Source organism: Harpia harpyja, chromosome 11 (genome assembly GCF_026419915.1).
Source record: "Harpia harpyja isolate bHarHar1 chromosome 11, bHarHar1 primary haplotype, whole genome shotgun sequence".
NCBI classification, from domain to species: Eukaryota; Metazoa; Chordata; class Aves; order Accipitriformes; family Accipitridae; genus Harpia; species Harpia harpyja.
In genome coordinates, this window is record NC_068950.1 from 46,307,693 (window position 1) to 46,328,901 (window position 21,209).

At 39.6% G+C, this 21,209-nt stretch overlaps 1 protein-coding gene across 4 annotated transcripts in view; it reads left to right on the forward strand.

Annotated features, from left to right (window-relative positions):
* Positions 1-19,530, forward strand: part of ACADM (acyl-CoA dehydrogenase medium chain) — a 29,094-nt gene extending 9,564 nt beyond the window's left edge. Inside the window, exons 1-13 of one of the 4 annotated variants that reach the window (XM_052800694.1) lie at positions 4,309-4,329; positions 6,925-7,094; positions 7,723-7,822; positions 8,626-8,723; positions 8,834-8,903; positions 11,264-11,364; positions 11,451-11,531; positions 12,399-12,529; positions 13,719-13,827; positions 14,698-14,838; positions 14,916-15,011; positions 15,713-15,961; positions 19,096-19,530. In XM_052800694.1, coding sequence (XP_052656654.1) covers positions 7,074-7,094; positions 7,723-7,822; positions 8,626-8,723; positions 8,834-8,903; positions 11,264-11,364; positions 11,451-11,531; positions 12,399-12,529; positions 13,719-13,827; positions 14,698-14,838; positions 14,916-15,011; positions 15,713-15,961; positions 19,096-19,167 — 1,269 coding nt within the window. In that variant the 5' untranslated portion in view covers positions 4,309-4,329; positions 6,925-7,073 and the 3' untranslated portion in view covers positions 19,168-19,530. Of the gene's footprint in view, positions 1-4,182; positions 4,330-6,924; positions 7,095-7,716; positions 7,823-8,625; positions 8,724-8,833; positions 8,904-11,263; positions 11,365-11,450; positions 11,532-12,398; positions 12,530-13,718; positions 13,828-14,697; positions 14,839-14,915; positions 15,012-15,712; positions 15,962-19,095 lie in introns of those variants that run through there. The other 3 variants (XM_052800693.1, XM_052800696.1, XM_052800695.1) reach the window with 3 other exon arrangements.
* The last annotated feature ends 1,679 nt before the right edge of the window (positions 19,531-21,209 follow it).

Consider the following 21,209-nt stretch of genomic DNA (forward strand, 5'->3'; position numbering starts at 1 on the left):
CAAAACGAGTGATGCACAATGCAATTGCTCACCACCCACCAACCGATGCCCAGTTAGTCCCCCAGCGGCGATCCCCCCCAGGCCAACTCCCCCCCAGTTTATAGACTAGGCATGACATCACACAGTATGGAATATCCCTTTGGCCAGTTTGGGTCAGCTGCCCTGGCTGTGTCTGCTCCCAACTTCTTGTGCTCCTCCAGCCTTCTTGCTGGCTGGGCAGGAGAAGCTGAAAAATCCTTGACTTAGCCTAAACACTACTTGGCAACAACTGAAAACATCAGTGTGTTATCAACATTCTTCTCACACTAAATCCAAAACATAACACTATACCAGCTGCTAAAAGAAAACTAACTCTATCCCAGCCAAAATGAGGACAACAATTTCTACTGTATTAACAGCAATCAGAGGAATAATAAGGAAGAAATAGGACAGAATAGTAAGGGTTTGAGAAGATAAAAAGGAAAGACAAATGCTGTATTTCTTGCTTCTGTGGGAAATGCTAAAAATGCTAGATGGACACAACAGAAACTTTTATCTGTTGTCACCCCTTATGTAAATAATTTTGAACCTCAGAGTTCAAGTGGTTCAGGCTTTGACAGATAACCTTGCCATCTTTCATATCCCTCTTTTCCCAAATACCTGGTAGACACAGACCACTGGGTGGAGGTTGCCTGTGCTTTGAATTTTCCCCTCCAGACTGGCTTGGTAAAAACTCTGTTGACAAGACATTGTCAAAAAATTTCTCACTCACCTACCCAAGAAGGAGATGTGAAGAGGTAGTAAGAAAATGATTCAAGGGAGTGAGAAAGGTGAGCAAGGATATAGCTTCATTACTGCAAGCTGCATTAACTAGTGACCTCAATCAAGAGTTAGTTTCAGTACCTTACACCAGTTGCTCCTGTCATTTAGCAGAAGTGTCCTTGAATACCTTTGTCTTGGCTCCATGAACTCTTTCCTTCATTTTTCTCGAACTTCTTCTGTTCTTTAACCTCTACAACACTGCAGGAGATGACAGATAGTTAGCAGCTTTTTAATACAAAAGCTGGCTTCCACAAAGTACATAGACACCTGTCTTCAGAGGCAAGTAGCAAATTTCACATGCAAAGATGCTTCTAGCATAAGGCAAACCTGGAGAACAGCAAATGTTATGGTGTATTCCTGACTCAATTTCCTCAGCTGGACAACTTCAGACAACTACCTTCCCAGGCTGTGTCTACATGAACAGTTTTTAGTTCACTTAAGGAGTGAAGTTTTGAGGTAAATCTCCCAATTGTCCTCACTCACTGCGCCTGCCTTGATTCACAGAGAGGTTTCAAAGCACATGAACTGAATTTTGGATGAAACTAACTGGAAGACATGATCTAGGAGTGCACCTAATGTGCTCCAACCACTTACTAGGGGGTATTCCATCTAGCCCAAAGCATAAACCCTCAAAAATGCTTATTCGGTCTTGAATCCAACCATTTCACTCTATAAATCCAACAGTATTGGTCTGCATTACTTCCTAATGCCAACACTCCCTCAGTGTACTGATTTATTCATTCTCTCAGACTTAGGGATGTCCTGAACCCCATTCCAAGCTGCCTCTTCGCCTCAGTGCAAAAAAAGAGCTTATTTACTTACTGAAGGGTTATGGATCTTAATCTCAAAGGCACCTAGGATTAATATCTCAATTCTGAGCACTGCAGTATTTAAATCCCTTCCTGCAGCTAGTAAATATGCTTAGTATATAACACCCTTACCAGTGTTCAGGCACCTGACTCATTCAGCTGGAGTTGCTTGTTACCTGTGAGAGTGTATGTTACCTATGACATCAGCTTTTCGTACAGATTCTGAACCCATCTACCCATCTTTAGAATTTTGTAGAGTGTGTAATACTAGTTAGAATACGCATAGTAAAATCCATGCTGCATATCTAAAATTAAACTTTTAAAACATTAAAATGAGATGAATATATTTCCTTATACATCATCACAACAAGGGCTGTTTTGATGATAAATCAACTGAGGAATACAGAGATATTATGTATACACAAACCATACAAATAATAGATTGTCCTGGTTTCAGCTGGGATAGAGTTAACTGTCTTCCTAGTAGCTGGTACAGTGCTATGTTTTGAGTTCAGTATGTGAAGAATGTTGATAACACTGATGTTTTCAGTTGTTGCTCAGTAGTGTTTAGACTAAAGTCAAGGATTTTTCAGCTTCTCATGCCCAGCCAGCGAGAAGGCTGGAGGGGCACAAGAAGTTGGCACAGGACACAGCCAGGGCACCTGACCCAAACTGGCCAGCGGTGTATTCCATACCATGGGACGTCCCATCTAGTATAGGAACGGGGAAGGGGGGGCGGGGAATCGCCGCTGGGGGGACTGGCTGGGTGTCGGTCAGCGGGTGGTGAGCAATTGCACTGCGCATCATTTGTACATTCCAATCCTTTCATTATTACTGTTGTCATTTTATTAGTGTTATCATTATCATTATTAGTTTCTTCTTTTCTGTTCTATTAAACCATTCTTATCTCAACCCACGGGTTTTGCTTCTTTTCCCGATTTTCTCCCCCATCCCACTGGGTGGGGGGGGAGTGAGTGAGCGGCTGCGTGGTGTTTAGTTGCTGGCTGGGGTTAAACCACGACATAGATAAATAATATATGAACAGAAAATGGACTGCTCAGTAATTAAACTCCCACACCATATGCAGAAACACGACCTGTGGAACAGAGCCCTATATAAAATGGAACACAAAATGCAGACTTGAGTGCTGATATTTAAAAGCCCTACAGCCATACAATACGGTGGTATGGCGTACTTGAAACTAGAACAGGAAGAACATACGAAAATCTTCATGAAATACTAAAGTAACATAAAGTTATAAATTATGCTTATGCCTTTTACTCAACTACCTTTGAAGTACAGGGAAAAAACCCACCAATATTGGAGTGTAAAATCAGTAGCCTGTGCACTAAGCCAAAGCTGCTTACATGCCTCCATTCGGTAAACACCTGGAGTCATGCCAGTATAAAGCCTATACCACATTACACTCAGCTTCTTTTTAATCAGTTGATATATATATGCAAAAAGTAACTCTTACATGGCTAGCTTCCTATTGAAGTGTTTCTTTGGTATTAAGTACAAAATCGATACTCTCAATTGTCGGAAACAAAACAAGCAATTAAGAACCAAACATACCAAGGCAATAATGGTGCTAAAAATATTTGGGACACCTTACTTTGAATTGTTATGCAGAATAAAATGTTATCCAAAATCCAGCTTCCAGAAAAGTGCTTTATGTTTTGATAATTCTGTTAAAATTTCATACCAAAAGAAGTCATTTGTAGATAAATCAAAGTAGCTATTCGTCTTATTTTAATAAAGCCCTAAATAGCACTGCTTTACAACACCAACGCAGTAATATTCAAAGCGTGTATTTTACACACTGCAGATAGTTTACAAAATCAATGCTTTTGGTTTAACACACGGCATTTGTAAGCACATTTTCCGTAACTATCAACACAGTACACATCGCTACAGCATCTCAAGAATGGTATTAGAAGCTCACATTCACACGAAGATCAATTTTAAAAGCCCAGTTATGCCAGCAGATTGTTTTCTTTCGCACCTACAAGTCTAGAAGTTCTTGGAAAGAGAGCAGAAAACCGTGACTGCCGCGCGCGCTCCGCAGGCGGGTGGGGGGAGCGGCGTGCACGCGCGGGGCCCCGCCGCGCCCCCGATCCCGGTCCGCCTCCGAGGCAGGGGTTTAGGAGTCCCTGACGGGCAAAAATACACCGAATCGGCTCACGGGGGCTTTTCTGCTAGCAGGGAAAAGACGGAGGAGGCTGGAGACAGCCCAGGAGAACTCGGTACGAAAAAGCAAATTGGCTCAGCCTCAGAAGAGCTCCTTCCTCACGGCACCCCCTCCCCGTGCGCTGCCTGGCGGAGGAGGGTCAAAGGCCCCTGCCCGCCCCGGGTTTTGTGGGACGAGCCGTAAATGGAACAAACTAACTCCCTTCGGCCGGAGGGAGGGCCAACGACCACGGCCAGACCCCACAGCGCGGTGGGCCGCTCGCCCCCCCGCCTCACGGCCCCCGCGGGGCTCCGCCTGAGCCTGCACAGCCGCGGGCGCAGGCTCGCCGCGCAGGAGCAGGGCGGCCGGCGCGGGGCGCGGGGACGGACCGTCTCGGGCCAGAGCCGGGCCCCCAGCCCCCCCTCGGCGCTCGGCTAGGCGGGCAGCCTGCGCGGCACCGCCCCCGGCCGCCCCAGTGCCCCGCCCCGCCGCCGCCGCCGGGCACCGCCGGGCACCGCCGCCGAGATGTCCGCGTTGAGGGTCACTCGGGTGAGCGGCCGGGCCGGGCCGGGCCGGGCGGTGCGAGCGCCTGGAGGACATGAGGCCCGGGGGGACGGGCCGGGGCGGGCCGGGCCGCTGCTGGCGGGCGGCGAGTGGGGGCTGGGCGGCGGCAGGCCCTCCGGTGGCCGGGAAGGGCCGCTGGCCGAGGGAGCGCGGCAGGGCGAAGGGCCGGCAGCTCCGGCGGCCTCGGGGCCTTGGAGCGAGGGCGGCTGCCGCGGGGCAAGCCCGGCTCCCGCCGCCGTGGCCGCCCGCTCCCGGCCGTGACAGCTGGAGGGCCGAGGGGCTGCCCCGGAGCCGCGGAGGAGCAAAGCAGTGCAGGGCTCGCTGTTGTTTTTCCTCTCTCCGCATTATTACCCCCATGAGGTTTTGGCCTTAATCTTCGCGGCCTGAAGGGGCGTTGCCGTCTGTTGCTCTTCGGCAGAGTTGTGGCACAACCTCGGGGCCCTCGAGGTGCCAAAGGCCGCGCTGTGAGGTCTCCGGAAAAATCCTGCGTACGCCTGGCAGCTCCCGCTCAAACGGTGGAGACGGCTTTGAAACATCAGGGCTTATAGTTCAGGGTGTTTTATACAGTGCGTTTCCTTAAGCACACCTAGCTGTACTACCTGTGGCAATTTTTTTAAATATGTGTGATGTGTCATAGTTGTTTTTCTGAAGTACTAACATTCTGCTATATTGAACCACCAATGTCCTCCGAGATTCAAACTAGAAAGTAAAAATTACTCAAAACTCAGGTAGTACCTTGTTTAGCATTTACACAGGCCTTTTTGTGGTTTCCCCGTTTCCAGAGTCACTCATGAGTCTGAATTAGTTGAAGGGCCCTTCGTCAGACCTTCCTGGCAGCTGCGTTATTTTGCCCCAAAGTGATGCAGCTTGACCACATGTCCAAAGCGTTGCCGTGGCAGTGTCGCTGAGGGAAGAAGTCTCCATCCAAAGCTGGCTGGTGGTTTATAGATAAAAAGTAATGCTTTAGGCAAGGGAAGCCAACAGTTAATGCCTACTGTAGGGCATTGGTATTTCAAGTTCAGCCCCCTGACACATCACCCCAGCAGCAAGCTGCTCTTGACAACTCCTTTCATTTTTGTCCTGAGTTATGTGAGGGAGAATCAGGGTTAGTGACCTTAGCTTATTGTTGTCCTGTCTTTTTCTGTAATGTGCAGCTTTTCAAACAAGTTCTGTAGTTCCTTTGGCATTAAGGTAATGAAGATTGCATCGCTTCCATGTGTATCATTGTCATACCCTTTTCTGGACAGCAGGTTATTCCAGTGTTAGTCTTGCCACTTCAACGATCATATTTCTGATTGTGACAGAGCTTATGCAGTAGTGCAAGGAAATGCAGTAGGACTTGCATCTGGGCATCACTAGCAGTAGCTTGTCACTGAATCAACTGTTCCTCTGAGTCAAGCAATAGGAAAGTTGACAGAGTAGACAGATGGTCATCCAAATTCTTACATGTAGCAAACCGTGATCCTTTGTCACTTGATCACTCATGCAACTTCCCGGTATGAATCCCACCTGTCCAATTCATATTTCTGTTTGTGGGAAGAGCATTGAGTTTTTCCAGAGTAACCTTCAGTGTTGACCTTGCATTCTACCCTGGTACAAAACCCACGATAGACGTAAGTTCTCTAGTATAAATTTGACAGCTTCCTTCATATAGGGTATCACTTTTAGCATTAGTTTGAATTCAGTACTTTTTCTAGTGTAGGCAAAACTTTTTGGTGGCAAAGCTATGTATGAGTCTGTAAAGGGTTGCTCCTTAAAAAAAAGAAAAAAAATTATTACAATCTTCTGGCTTTTTTTCAACCTCATCTAGTCTTTCCAGATAAAATAAGGCATAAAGCATTCTGAAGGATCAAGGCCTTTCTAGATGTTTGTTGGTGGTGTTTGTTTGTTTTGTTTTTCTATATAAGAGTTGTAGCAGTAACACAAAACTTAGCAAGATACCATTTTGCAATGTCTGTGGCTTGTGAAAACTTGAAATGGATAATACATTGCCTACTGGAAAATGCAATCCTGAACTACTAATAAACTGACTTAACAGTTCAATATTCAATTATGTCATAGCCTCCCCCTCTTCTATGCCTAGCAGTGGTCTTTCTGCATTTCTTCACCTTTCAGCTTCATAGATGTTTTCAGTATCCTCTGGAAGTAACTTTTTTCACTGTGTTGATACCTATTATTGCCTGTGTTCTTCATGCTTTTTGTGGTGTGACTTTGTAACCATCTCTGCATGGCGTTCTTATTTTTAAGAGCACAGTTATCTACCACAACTTTATTTTGAAGCTACTTGTTGCCTCCCCAGCTATGTAACTTTCTGTAATGTCCTTGTCTTCTAGAGTTTGAGTAAAATTTTTGTGATATTTTTGCTCTATTACGGTTAATTCAATTTTTTTTAATGTTATGAAATAAGTGGCTGGTAGTGACCACACTTTTTTTTTTTCCTTTCTACATTTTCACATAAGAAAATCAAGAACAAGCCTTTTCTTAGGGTTTAGGCTCATTTGTTTTCACACAGTATTGATGTGGGTCTTTCTAGAAATTTATCCAATTAAATATTTTTCATTTTTTGACCAAACATTTCAGAGATTCATAACTACTGAAGGATGAAAGAGAATAAAACAACCTTTTAAAATCAAATTCAGACACGTTTTTGTACAGTATTAAGGTGTTCTGAAAGTAGCTGTAACAATAATATTTGTGGGCACTAAAAAAAAACAAAGCAAGCACTTACAATGAAAAAGAATAAATCTGTGGTAAGTATGAGGAAGAAAAATAAACTTCAGATAGTCTGCTGAGTTCTATCCTATTTGGAGTATAATAACAGTAATCGCTAAGTGTCCATGACAGCAGCTTATTAAAAGAAAGCAGACATGAGTCTGGAAATTTATCAAAATATTCTGATAGATATTGGTTAATAGGTAGGTTGTTTTTAAAGTCTTGCTAAATCTGCATGTAGGTAAACATTGGATAGATAGAGTATTCACTAGCGGGCAAGAAAATCAGGTTTGGCGAGTGTGTGTGTAAATGAAAGAAATATATACTGCTATGTCTCTGTGAACATAAATTTTAGTTGTGCTTACTTATTTTTAAATAATCAGTTGCACAATACTTAAAAGTGGACGCTGCAGTTCACTCATGCTCAGTGCTCTTAAAGCCTGGGATTCCTGGCATAGCTGTCAGTTCATGTGAGCGCTGCTTGCCACAGGAACAAAACTTAAGGTAGCCAAGAATTCTTTTATCACTGTAGTAATTGTATTATACTTGATGTGATACTGTTTCTAAAGAGGGATTCTACGTTTAAAGTTGTGCTGCAGTGAGGCTGGTAGCTTTAGGAGACTTGAGCTGTAAAGATCTTATACCTCACGTTCTTTTTCTCTTTAGCAAATGCTTCAAACCATTGCAGGGCATGGATGGAGGTCATGTTCTAGTAAACCTGCTCAAAACTTACATATAGGCAAACCTGGAGCTGGCTTTAGCTTTGGTAAGTATTACAGTTTTTGAAAGAAGTACAGCAATTAAGGGCAAAGGGCAAATTGCAGAGTTAAAAAATATGAAATCTTATATTGCAGTTCAAGGTGAATTTAAAATGAAGGTGTTTATTTATTTATAGATTTCTGTTCTTTTATAAAAAAATGTTTGAAAACCAAAATTACTTTCTTCCTCAGCTCAGGCAAGTCAAGGTATGTGTGTAGTGTTCGTAAGATTTTTTTTTTTTTTTTTAACTCATGCCTGTTTTAAGCTTTTTTCCTGCCAAAGTGTCTTAGCTTTGAATAATTATCTCACATTGCCGCTTACAATGTTAAAGTAACTAAATGTAGTCATAGTTGGTTATAAAGAAATTCATCCTCATCTTGGCATATTATAAAGGAAATTTAGTGGGTCAGCAGCTAGATGTTTGAAACTGAATAGCCAGGATCTTCAGATGACATCTGCCTCCTCTTCTTCCCCCATTTAATTAGCATGGCATTCTTCTTGTTTCTTTTGGTAATACATTTTATGTTACACAGTCCTGTCTACTCCGTTTTCAATATTTTGCGGACAATTTCATCAAAAGTAAGTAAATGCATTGTAGGTGTTGGTGAGAGAACAATGGAGGTTTTCTCCCAGGAGGAAGAGGAAGCTGAGCTTTTTTGCTTCCTGAAGAGGCCCAGGAAGTGGTGGTTTGGGTTGTCCTGGAAGGACACTCCTGTTTTCTCTTTTCTCATAGTCTGACAACTGGCAAAATTAAAGGTAGTAGAGAATTTGTGACCTCTTTTTTTTTTTTTAATTTCTTTATTTAAATAGAACTTACTGATGAACAGAAAGAGTTTCAAGCTACTGCTCGTAAATTTGCTGTAGAGGAAATTATTCCTGTTGCTGCACAATATGACAAAACTGGAGAGGTAAATCTACCATAGTGTAAGGGAAAAAACAGACTTTTATCTTAACTTGCTTAAAATTTAAAATGTTGATTGTGATGAATCAGGAAGTGATTTTTCCCTGTCTATTTCAGTATCCTCTTCCACTTATAAAACGGGCTTGGGAACTTGGTCTTATGAATTCACATATACCAGAAAGCTGTGGTAAGTAAATGTTCTTTTTAATCGGTAAAATGAAACAAAGAAAAGGCATTAGATGAGATTTATATGTGTAATTATGGATTCTGTATAAAATAAACAGTTGCATACTTGAATAATCTAAATTTAATCAGTAGGCAGGTTGACACATACAAGTGTTACTAGGTGTGGATGTAATCAGGAGACAAATTAGACAGATTATGATTTAGTAAATTATGACCAGATTTTCCTACCGTGATTACAACTGCCTAATGTTCCCCTGGTGCACTGTATCAGCTGATTAGGCAGAGAAATTAGAAGGTCATATTTTGTTCTAGTCTCTGACACTGGAGCAACTTAAGGGTTTTTTCCAGAAGGGCAGTTTTTCAGTTTAGATTAGGTGCAGTACAGCAGTGCTTTGGCAGTGTTTAGGTATATAAGTAACTATGGAAAAAAAATGTTAAATTATTTTCTTTTTTGCATTTAAATTACCTGAAAAAGTTAGGAAAGTGTCCATAGTAGACCCTTTTTTTGGAAACTAATCAGAGGGTATATCTTGTATCAAAAATTTGATAAATGAGGTTAAGGAGCAAAGAGACAAAAGGAGCAATTGTGAGGACTAGATTTGTTCAGCTACAAATTCTAGAGAAACCAAAGGCTGAAATAGCTGGACTACTGCAGTGTATAATCACTTGATTATTAAATGAAAAATTACAAGTGGCAAATTGGACAGCATTGCTTTAAAAGGTCTCCAAGGGAGATCTGGGAAAATACATACTAGTAAGCCTGATACACCATGTAAATTAAGAGCAAGTAAGATGAAGTACAGAAATAGTGGACGCAGATAAACATGATATGCTAGAGAAGGGTTTTTGTGAAAGGAAGGCATGCCTCATAAAATCATTGGAGTTCTCTGAAGTAGCTAATTAGTGTGTGAACAAGGGATTCCTGGTTGATATAGAATGCTTGAACTTCCAAAATGAGTTTTCAAAATCATCAGGTTTCATAGTGGAAAAATCAGCAGCACAGCTTTGCTGGGTCTTGTGCTATTTGGAATATCTGTAAGTAAACTGGAAAAGGGCATCAATACTGAGGTGATAAGAGTTTACTGATAATACTAAGTTACTCAGTGTAGAAAAGATGAGGCTGGTGCAAAATGCTGCAGGAGAAGGTCATGAAACTGAGTGACTGTTAAAATGGCAAATGCAATTCAAAAAAGGAAAAGTGATGCGAAGGGAAAGAAGCAATCTGAACTTCACAGAGAAATGGTATCTTCTGAACTAGTTACTGCCTCTCAAAAAAGAGATTTTTGGGCTTATAATAGATAGTTCTGTGAATGTCAGCATAATGCTCAGCAGTGGTCAAAACCATAAAATTTAAGGTCAGAAGGGACCTTTAAGCAAACGAAGAAAAAAGCAGAAGGCATAATTATGCTGCTGAATCCAAAATGCACATGCCTCCTTAATTCATTATGTAGTCTGATCCTTCCATCTCAAAAGAGTATTGTGGAAATGGAGAAGGTTCCTAAAAGGATGACAAAGATCATAAAAGATGTATCTTCTGTGTGAGATGTAGCTTCTGTATGAGAAATGTCTAAAATGTCAGTGTCATGGAGAGTGTGAAAAGGAATTGGTAGTTCACTGTCCCTTTCAATATAACTAGAAGGCATGAAATGAAGTCAGCAGATGGCAGGTTCAAAATAAATGAAAGGAGATGTTTCTACACGCAGTGTGTAGTTAATTTGTGAAACTCATTGCCCCTGGGTGAGTTTGGTGCTAAAATTTTGCAGATATTCAAAAAGAGGCTGGGCAAATTCACGTAAGAAATATCTGTCAAGAGTTAGCATAACAAAGATACCAAAGAGAGGTATCTCTTTGGCTGAGGAAGTGACCTGAAGGCTCAGGAAAATATTTTTGAGGAAGTATAGTTGTATTGTTATTGTATTTGTATGTATTTCCTGAAGCGTTAGCTTCTGGCAGAAGCAGATTACTGAGTTGGTTGTCTGACTAATATGGTCACTTGTGGTTTGGTTTTTTTTTTCCCCCTAAGTGCTGTGGTAGCTCAGGACCCCTATCTCTGCTTCTTAAGAACTCTTAATTCTCGAATGTAAAGTAGTCAAAAAATTGGAGTGGTACATTCTTGCCACTTGGTGCAACTTGTCCCATGTTAATCACACAATAACCCTGGAACTGTGATATGTAATTTTTAAATCACCTGTTACTCTTCTGGCAAAACTTTATTTAAAAAGCTGGCATGAGAATGTCTAATCAAACACGGTACACAATCAAATGTATGTGGGGGAATACGTTTTTGTTAATTAATTTGTGTAAATGACTAATATATTACAACTTAAACCCATTTTAGTAAATGAAATATTTCAACTGTAGGTGGTCTTGGCCTTGGTAGTTTTGAAGCGTGCCTTATTACGGAAGAGTTAGCTTATGGATGTACAGGGGTTCAAACTGCCATTGAAGCAAATTCCTTAGGGGTAAGTTCTGTCTTTCCTTACATCCCTTAAACTAGAATCTGTGCATTTTAAAAAGATGGATTAATGGTCTAAATATTTTCTTTCAGCAAATGCCAGTAATCATTGCAGGAAATGAGCATCAGCAGAAAAAATATTTAGGGAGAATGACAGAGGAACCAATGATGTGTGTAAGTATAACTGCTACACTGTAGAATGTTCCTAAACCATATTAAATATTACTCCTTTTTTTCTTTTTTTTTTCTTTTTTTCTTTTTTTTTTTCTGTTTTTTTTTCCCAGAAAACACTGACATGTACCCACAACTTAGCCCATTTTGGTTTTTAAATAAACAGTGGCATTTACTGAAAGTCAGGGAATAGCTAATGCATCGATAAGCAAATAGAAGATATTGCTTGGAAAATCGTTCCCATCCTAAGTCACTTACCAAAAAATTAGTATCTTTTATTTCCCTTTCAAGAGGGGGTATAGGAGTTTAAGAAAAATGTGAGGTTTGTACAAGGAGAAACTCAACTTGGATGGGAGTTAAACTTTTCTTTGTGATCTTAAACACTATATAAGCAGTACTTGTTACATAGAAAGAAGTGAAGATCCATGTGCACTGCATTAAAATCTGAACAACTAAGCCTCATAAAATGAAGGACACAGTAAAAATGAAATATTACTCGGTGCTCTTATTTTCAGATTTTAAAGATCCTCAGCTTTTGCATCAGAGTTTGTGAAGCCTGAGGAAGTAATGACTTAAGGGTTACAGAATGGTCCTGTTTGATTAAAAGACAATTTTATGTATTATTATGCATTTATAAAGAAAATTAACCCATATGTGTTTGGATTCTTGCTCAGACAGCTGTTGTGGGGTTTTGGGGATTTTTTTTTTTTTTAATTTTTTAATTTTTTTTTATTTACTGTTTTGGGTTTTACCATGCAGTTCACTTAAACCTTTTACAGATCAGTTTGATGTACATAGTCTGCAATAATTTGTGGTTGCCTAAAAATAGAACTTTTATTCCTCAAGATTTTGCATTTTACTTTATTTTAGGCTTACTGTGTAACAGAGCCTGGAGCAGGCTCTGATGTGGCTGGTATAAAAACAAAGGCTGAGAAGAAAGGAGATGAATATGTCATTAACGGTCAGAAGATGTGGATCACAAATGGTGGGAAAGCAAACTGGTATGTTAACTGTTAACTCACGTTATGTTTTCAGTTGTTATTTTATATAGTGGCTCCCCCCCCGCCCCCAAAGTTAAATTCTTTAAAGATCTGAATGAAATTCTTTATGAATCTGAATGTTCTTTGTGTTTCAACACACTACACTTCAATCTCTGACCAGTTTATCAGGATAGGATATAAGAATGCAGTCTCAGGGCTGTGCAAAGCCTAAAAAGGAGAATGAGCAATGACATGACAACTTCTCACTCAAGAAGGCCTCTCGAATCTTGCTGCTATCAAACAAAATTAATTCTGCTTTTTCTTCAGGGCAGGACAGCAACAGTATGATTTAATTAGCAAAGTATTCAAGAGGCTTATTTTACTAGCTACCTTGCTTTGTAGTTGTGGTGATTGAGATCAGTTGGTTCTGATTCTACGAGAAGCACCTCTCACTTCTAGTGAAGCCAGAAAACACTGTTGGATTGTGGTGTTACGTTTTATTTTCTGAAGGGAAGACCTTTTCCAGCTGTCAAAGAATCCAAGTATTGCTGTGGTGTCTATGGACTGTGCTTTATAATACAAACCTCTTTCATCATGTCTTACATCACACTGATTTGCAACACACGAATTCTTCTTAATTGAAGTGGAAAAACTTTATACAATTTATCCAAAAGCTGAATTTTCTAGTTATTTCCTTCTTCAAGGCAGATCCATCAAAGACAAATCTACCAGATATCTTTTGACATTACTGAACACCATAAATGTGATTTACAACTGTTTGATTTCTAAGGGAAATACTTATTTACAACTGATTCTTAGAAGAATAGAATTAAGATCTTTTAAATCAGGTGATAACGTTTTGCATGCAAGAAAGTATTTCCTAAGCATTAATTTTTATGTACGTGCTGTGAATAGGTTTCCTTTGTACTATTTGTGAAGCTGGTAGTATCACAAAGACTCAACAATACATGGAAAAGGTGGAGAATCTTTGCATGGTGATCTGAAGTAATTGAATCTTTGAAACTTCCTCTCTTGTTCCCTCTCAGTTTATTTTTGGGACAGGCAAGAAAAAAGGGGGTTTAACTTACAGGTAGAATTTATTATATGGTAGAAATGCACATAAAAACATCTAAAATGTTCGCTCAAAAAGTATCTGGTTGTTAAATGTAAGGATAAACTTCATCCCTCTTCTTTTTTTTTTTTACACTAGGTATTTTTTGCTAGCTCGTACCAATCCAGATCCAAAGGCTCCTGCAAGCAAAGCCTTTACTGGATTCATTGTGGAAGCAGATAGCCCTGGAATCCAAATTGGAAGAAAGGTGAAGAGTATACCTCTTATTTGACAAGACAGGAATTACTGTTCAGTTCTAAACCAATAATGCAACAAATTACCATTAAAGAAAAAAGGCTGTTGCGCAACTGAACATTTTTATACGCTCATGTACAATGATCATTTCATTTTCACAATATACAGAAACTATTCATAAGATGTACTTAATTATAATGTCATTAATTCAGATAAGAAATTATTCAGAATGGCCTAAAGTAAGATGACTTTGAACAGCTGCAAAAGAATCTTTGAGAACTATTTTATTGACAAGTGCCAATAAATGAGAAGTAATATGCCTTGAAAGGATAAGCAGCAAATTGGACAATTTTAACCATAAATACACACACAGCGAGCTTTAATTTTAGCTACTGCTGGTCGAGGAAGAGGCCTTGGAGACACTGGTGCTAGTTCTCTCTTTAGGGGCGGGGGGGGGGGGGGGAGTACTATTTTTAGTAGTAGGCAAAACTGGATGATGAACATTAGGAAAGGAATCCAAAAACTTGAAAAGCTCATTTATTTATTTACTTGTAGTACACCTGTACTGCCTGCATATTAGATTCTTCACTTTTTCCACTCCCATCTCAAATGATGTAGTTGAACTAGAGAAAGACAAGACTACTGATTACAGCTACAGAACTGATTTCATATAAAGAGAAAGTAAACTGCCCAGCTTAGACAAATTAAGGGGATGCTGGTCTGCAAGTGCAAAACTAGTATTTGTCGTGTATATGGTAATTTTTAGATGCAGTGTTTTGGGGAACAAAGCATACTTTATGCTTTGAGTAAACTAAACAATGAATACATATCGTACCTTTGAATAAAACAATTTAGCTACACCTCTGTAAATCTCCCATTTCAGGAAATGAATATGGGTCAACGCTGCTCGGATACAAGAGGTATTGTCTTTGAAGATGTGAGAGTCCCAAAAGAAAATGTATTAATAGCTGAGGGAGCTGGCTTTAAAATCGCAATGGGAGCTTTTGATAAGACCAGACCACCCGTAAGTATCAGAAATAACTTAGTTTAAAAATATAGCAGGAGTTTCTGATTTTTTATTCTGTGCTGTATTCAATTCAGGTAGCAGCTGGTGCTGTTGGATTAGCAAAAAGAGCACTTGATGAAGCTACTAGGTACGCTTTGGAGAGAAAAACCTTTGGGAAACCAATTGTTGAAGTAAGTGGAGGTGGGGGGAAGAGAGACAATATAAATAAAAGCTATGTTTTCACACCAGATGTCCTACTACCGATTTGCCAAGGTTATTCCTTGACTTTTTTAGTTCCTTAATTTTTACATTGTATCTCTGCCATCTTGGAGTTTCCAAGTATGTAGGTCAGCACCATTTAAGTAAACTTAGCTATGTGGTAACTTCAGGAATTTTTCTGTAATTTATCAATGATAATAGTAAAAGCAGAAAGAAAACTCTGCCCCCAAACCCAAAACTCAGGTACTATCAGGACATACTTAAGTTCTTCAGTGCTATTAAACAGGGATTTTCAGGAAAGGAAGAAACATCTGAGGTATGTGAAATGAGATGCACAGTACGAATACTAATAGAATACATTGCCAATCACACTGCTTACCAGTTTTAAAGAAATGTGAATAAACAGCAAGGTAAATACCAATCTCATAAATAGTAAAGAAGAACTTCATAATTCAGTATTTAATCCCTATGACTAAATGGATTTGAGAACTAAAAACTTAAAAGTCTAATTCAACATACAATTATGAGAGCCTGATCCATATTCTGTAGAACTCCTTAGTACAATTTACTGAGTTTGTTGAAGAGGTCACTTTATTACGAAGATTATATTTTTCTTGGATGTCATAGAATATTAAGCAGGCAATGTTAACCTAGTTCATTTCATCATTCATAGCACCAAGCAGTGTCTTTCTTGCTTGCTGAAATGGCAATGAAAGTGGAACTTGCTAGGATGGCTTACCAGAGAGCTGCATGGGAAGTTGATGCTGGTCGCAGGAACACCTACTATGCTTCCATTGCAAAGGCATTTGCTGGTGACATTGCAAACCAAGTAGCTACAGATGCAGTACAGATTTTTGGAGGAAATGGATTTAATACTGAATATCCTGTAGAAAAACTAATGAGAGATGCTAAAATCTTCCAGGTAAGTAAAAGAGAGAATGTGATCTTTATAGTAATGCATAAATATTATATAAAATAAACTTACGGCTACTTATTTCAAATCATGATGTACACATACAAAAAAGAATGTTTTTAGAATGAAAGCAATAATCCTTCAATTTAAAGAAAGAGTCACTCAAATCAGGCAACTTCTTGCATACAGAAGTCATTGCACTGGACCAACAACTCAACCCACATAAGAAAAATTTTTTTTCTTTTTTTTAATGTGGTAACTCTTTGAAATTCTTGGACTTTTAATTTTGAATCTTTTGAACTCTTAGAAAAAAAAAACGTAGAGAAAACTGATGAAAATACTAATGCTTGCTTTGGTATTCTGTAAGTAGAGATGGTTTATGTATAATGTTGTTCTTGAAAACCTTCAGTGATGGAAATCCTCTGACCATTCATACGTATCCTGGACTGGTGCCTGCCTGTAGTTTAGCTTTCCTCTCAGCCTGAATGCTAAAGCAGCTTCTTCACCTTTTTCCTCATAAGTTGGGGGTGGTTTTTTTGTTTGTTTGGGTTTTTGTTTTGGTTTGGTTTTGTTTCCTTTCTGTTTCCAGCCTCTTCATCATTTGTTGCTGTACTCTAAACCTTCTGTTTGAAACTTTGGTATTATAAGCTGAGTGGAATACTTTGGTTGAGATACCACCAGTATTGAGTGTCATAGAATGATTATCTTGCATGTGTTGTATTAACAGAAGTGTGACACAACCTGGAGTGATTAGCCTTGTTTTTTTAACACAAAAACTGCTCATATTTACTCATGCTTAGCCCATGGTCACCCGTAATCCCCAGGTTTTTTTCTGCAGTGTGACTGCCAAGAAATTATTCTATGTCATGTCGTAATTCTTCTATTAGCATATACTATGCTACAGTTCTGTATTCAGCAAGAATATTTTAATTGTGTTCAGCAAAACCAGTAATCTTTATTGACGTTATATGACATTAATAGTGACTAGATAAAACATATCAAAATAGATACCAAGAAATGTCTGCAGACCATGACCTGTAATGTTAGTTAGCTATAGCAGCTGTCATTATTAAGATTCTAGGTGGTTAATATTTCTCTTACAGCTGACTTTAAAATGAAAACTATTATACTCACTAGCCAAGAATTTATTTTTCTCTATTTAAGGAAAGACAACCACTATTTTGGAATCTAAAGGTTCTTAGAACTAATTGCACTCCTGTGAGTGAGGAAATGAATGATTAATTGAACTTTATTATGATTGGGCTTTTTTCCTGTCAGGTTGCATGCTTTTCTAGAGAAAGGTGGTGTGAGGGTTAGAACTTTATTTGGAAGCTGAGATTGATTTTACAGGATCCCAGTTATTTAGATTTTCCATTACACTGATCCATCACAAATGCATGGCTAAGTAGACTTTTTTTTAATTGTTCAGATTAATCACATTTAGTATTGAATTGTTGGTGTTTTTCTGTTCCATTTCATCCCCAAAAGAATTCAGGAAAGGCTTTTGTCTTTACAATTATTTTGTCCATGTCTCTTGATTATACCTTGCACTTCACTGTGCTTTACTGTATTGCTGCCCAGTTCCAGATGGTATATGCTTTTGGCTGTATGTTTCATGTACAAAAACTTGGTTTTCCAACTTTTCTTCCATGTATTCGATCTTTTTCAGTATTACACAATTCTAATACTGTGTTTACTGGTAACATTTTTACATGTCCTTACTCTGCTCTAGGTTTGTCTGGCTACAAATCTAGGCTACTCTGGTAGAAACTCTAACTTAGTTTCCCTTCTCAGATTTGGAAAACTTCCCTTCTTTAATTGTCAGTGATTCTTGAAACTATTTCAATTGGCTTATAAACCAAAACGTTTCTTGTAATTACTTAAGAAGATTGTGAGTTTTGATGTCTTAACACTTGAGTTCCATGGCTGTCTTCATCAGGAAGTAATTTAGTGCAATAGGAGCAGATGAGTAGATTGCAGGAATAGCTGCCGAGGCCCCGACAACTACACTACAAGCAGTTTGGGCAGACTGAGTTCATAGAGAGCCTCTTTGGTCCCTTGGACTGTATGTCCCCATTGTGCATGTAATTGTAAAGATGCTGTTGTAGGCTTGGGCCATTATGTCTTCATTAGGGATTGGTGGGTATTTGGTATATAGAGAAAGCAGAGCTTCCATTTCAGTTTGCTCCAGATGGCACCTAGTATTCACAAAACAGCCTGCTCTATGAACTGCATCAACATGGGGTAAGCAGCAGCAGTCAGAGAATTCACTTTGGGAATGAACAATTTCTTCTGAACCAAAAAACTAATGTGAACACAGGTTCTAGTGTTTTTATTTTCAAAAAGCTTTGTAAGGTTCTTGGGAAGATTGTTCCTGTAAGTGAATGAGATAGTGAATTTGCATGAATTTGAGCAATTTGCCAAACCAAATTCTGGCAGAACAGGGAGCTGAAACACTTGAACCCCTAAACTATGTTGCTTCAGCCCTTGCATTACGCTCCAGTATACTTGTGGAGCATATGGCCTCCTTCGGCATCAGAGCTTCATATATGCTTTGTTGTCTATCTTTGACTTTGCTGCCAGCAAACAAATACAACAGAGGGATGATGCAGACTGTGTCTAGAAGAAAATGCAAGAATACATGATTAAAAAAAAAAACAAAACAAAAACCCAAACAAAACTATACGGGAGAGAGTACTAGTTAACAAGAAGCAATGGAAATAAATGGATCCAAGAGAACATTTGGTATGACCTTAAAAGGCTAGTCAAAGAAAATACAACACTTGCAGCACAAGTCACCTCTTCCCTTCCATGTATTGTTTTAAAACCTAGATTATGTATTTTCTTCCTCAGATAAGAAATTTTCCTTCTTCACCCACCATGTCTGTTTATTTGCCTGAGAACCTTACTGAGTTTAGATAAGAGCACCTGAGAGAACAAGACTGTCTCCTAATATGTTGTATGTTATTTATTCCATTTAGCTCACTGTAGTTACTCTGTCACACTGGAATTTTCTCAGTTTTCTCTGCCTTCATGCACATCCTAATCCACACTGGATTAGTGCCATGAATGTTTAAAAGTGTAGATCTGTTAAAACCTTTTAAAAAATCATCAGCTAACATTATTGCAATTCTTCTTTTCAGATTTATGAGGGAACTGCTCAGATTCAGAGGATGATCATAGCTCGTGAACACGTTGGCAAATTTAAGGCTTAAAGAAATGTATAAAGTGTGTCTGGCACTGCTGTAGTGCTCTGTGTTCTCATGGAAGAGGATTTTAGTGCACTTCTCAATAGAATTAAAAAGCCATGGAGAAAAAAAAAAACTTTCCTTCAAAATCTTTTTATTCTCTACATTATTAAGCACTGCTTCTGTTCTCCCTATCCAGTCCCTCACTTCATTCCTGACTAACAAAGCTGGTATTTTCTAAACATTCTGATTTCCAAAGTGATTGGTTGTTCAAATACAAAATGGGCAAGAAATGAGAACCTCACAACGCAATGTTTTCTCACTATAGAATTAGATGATCAGAAAGTTATTTCTGACAGTCATTGCTGCATTCTAATAATTTTTTTTTTTTAGGTGTGGTTGGTAATTATTCATTTTACTTGCCACATCACTTAAATTGTATTTTAGGCAAGTTGTCCAGTGTCTGAAATATGCTAGTAGCTGTACCTCAGTTCCTACCATGCTACTGCCCACAGCAGCTGAATAGCCTTTCCAGATCAGCAGTATGAAGGCCTGCACTGTTACTGTCTGCACATGTGTCTGTTCTGGGGATTTAGATACTATCCAATAGTAACAATATTGGCTTGAGAGAATGTGGCCTTTTGCACTGTTACACTCACTTAAGCAAGTAAACCTTCAACTAGGATGATTCACTTCAAGTGCAAGTGTTTAGCTTTCCTTAAGAATGACTTCTGAGATGGTGTTTACTTCAAATCCAGTACATTTAAACCAATTATTCCTTTCCATCAGTGTATATACTTAACTGTGTTTGCAGCAGGAACAGCTGAGAAGGAGGAATTGTTGAGAGATTTGGTTTTTTTTAACCTTGGCTAGACCCTTCTTGTCAGTGCTGGCAGAGCAGACATTCCCTGGACTTCTTGAGCAAATTACTTGGCACTGGTGAGGCTGTACCTGCAGTACTGCATCCAGTTCTAGGCTCCCCAGAACAAGATAGATACGGACTTAACTGGAGGGAGCCCAGCACAGGGCCACAAAGATGATTAAGGGACTGGAGCATCTGTCACATGAGGAGAGGCTGAGACTTTAGCTTGGACAAGAGAAGGCTCAGGTAATCTTACGTACATGTGTAAATAGCTGATGGGATGCAATGAAGAGGAGGGAGCCAGCCTCTCCTTGGTAGTACCCACTGACAGAACAAGAGGCAATGGGCACAAATAAGAGCACATGAAGTTGCACTGAAACACAAGAAAACACTTTTTTATTGTGAGGGATGTTGTACACTGGCAGAGGTTGTGGAGTCTCATCTGTGGAGATACTCAAAACTCAACTGGACACGCTCCTGGACAACCTCTGTTAGCTGACTCTGCTTGGGCCAGGTGGTTGCACTCAATGATCTCAGGAGGTCCCTTTGAACCTCAACAATTCTGTAAATTCATTTGCAATTTCTCACTAAAATGTCCTTGCCTCGCTGTGATCTCTTCCATCCACCATCTGAATTTAGTACTGGATAGTACAGTTACTATCACCAGGTATTGGTTTTGCAATGCTTATTTCTCAGGTAGGCCACCTGGGAAATTAGGTCTTTAAAAGTGTTTAATCACTATAAATCACCAACTTACTTAGCTGCAGGAAGACCAATAATGCAACATCCTTGGTAAGTATTTGAGAGATGTAAAAAACAGACCATATTTTTGACTGTTCTATGCAAGCTAGCATTAGACATAGTATTTCTTGTCTAGAATCAAAATGGCATTTCTGCCTGGTATGGTTCTGTGGAGGACGTGTGCCAGCATCAAGTGTTGGTAATCAACAGGATAATCATCCTAGACAGTTTTAATTAGGAAGCGAAGCGGGGGTTTTGGGCAAAAGGACGGTTACCCTTACAAGCTCTGAGACTGAATTCTTGGACTTTCTCTTCCATAGCCCTGAGGTAAGGGAAGGAAGCTGAAGCATTTCTAAACGTTGTCCTGTTGGCCGCGAGGCAAGAAAGCGCACGCTCGGAGTTGGCGTGCTTCGAAGTCGCTGCCTCCCCTGTTTCAGGACAACCTGTAGCTGTGGCGGGGCTCCTG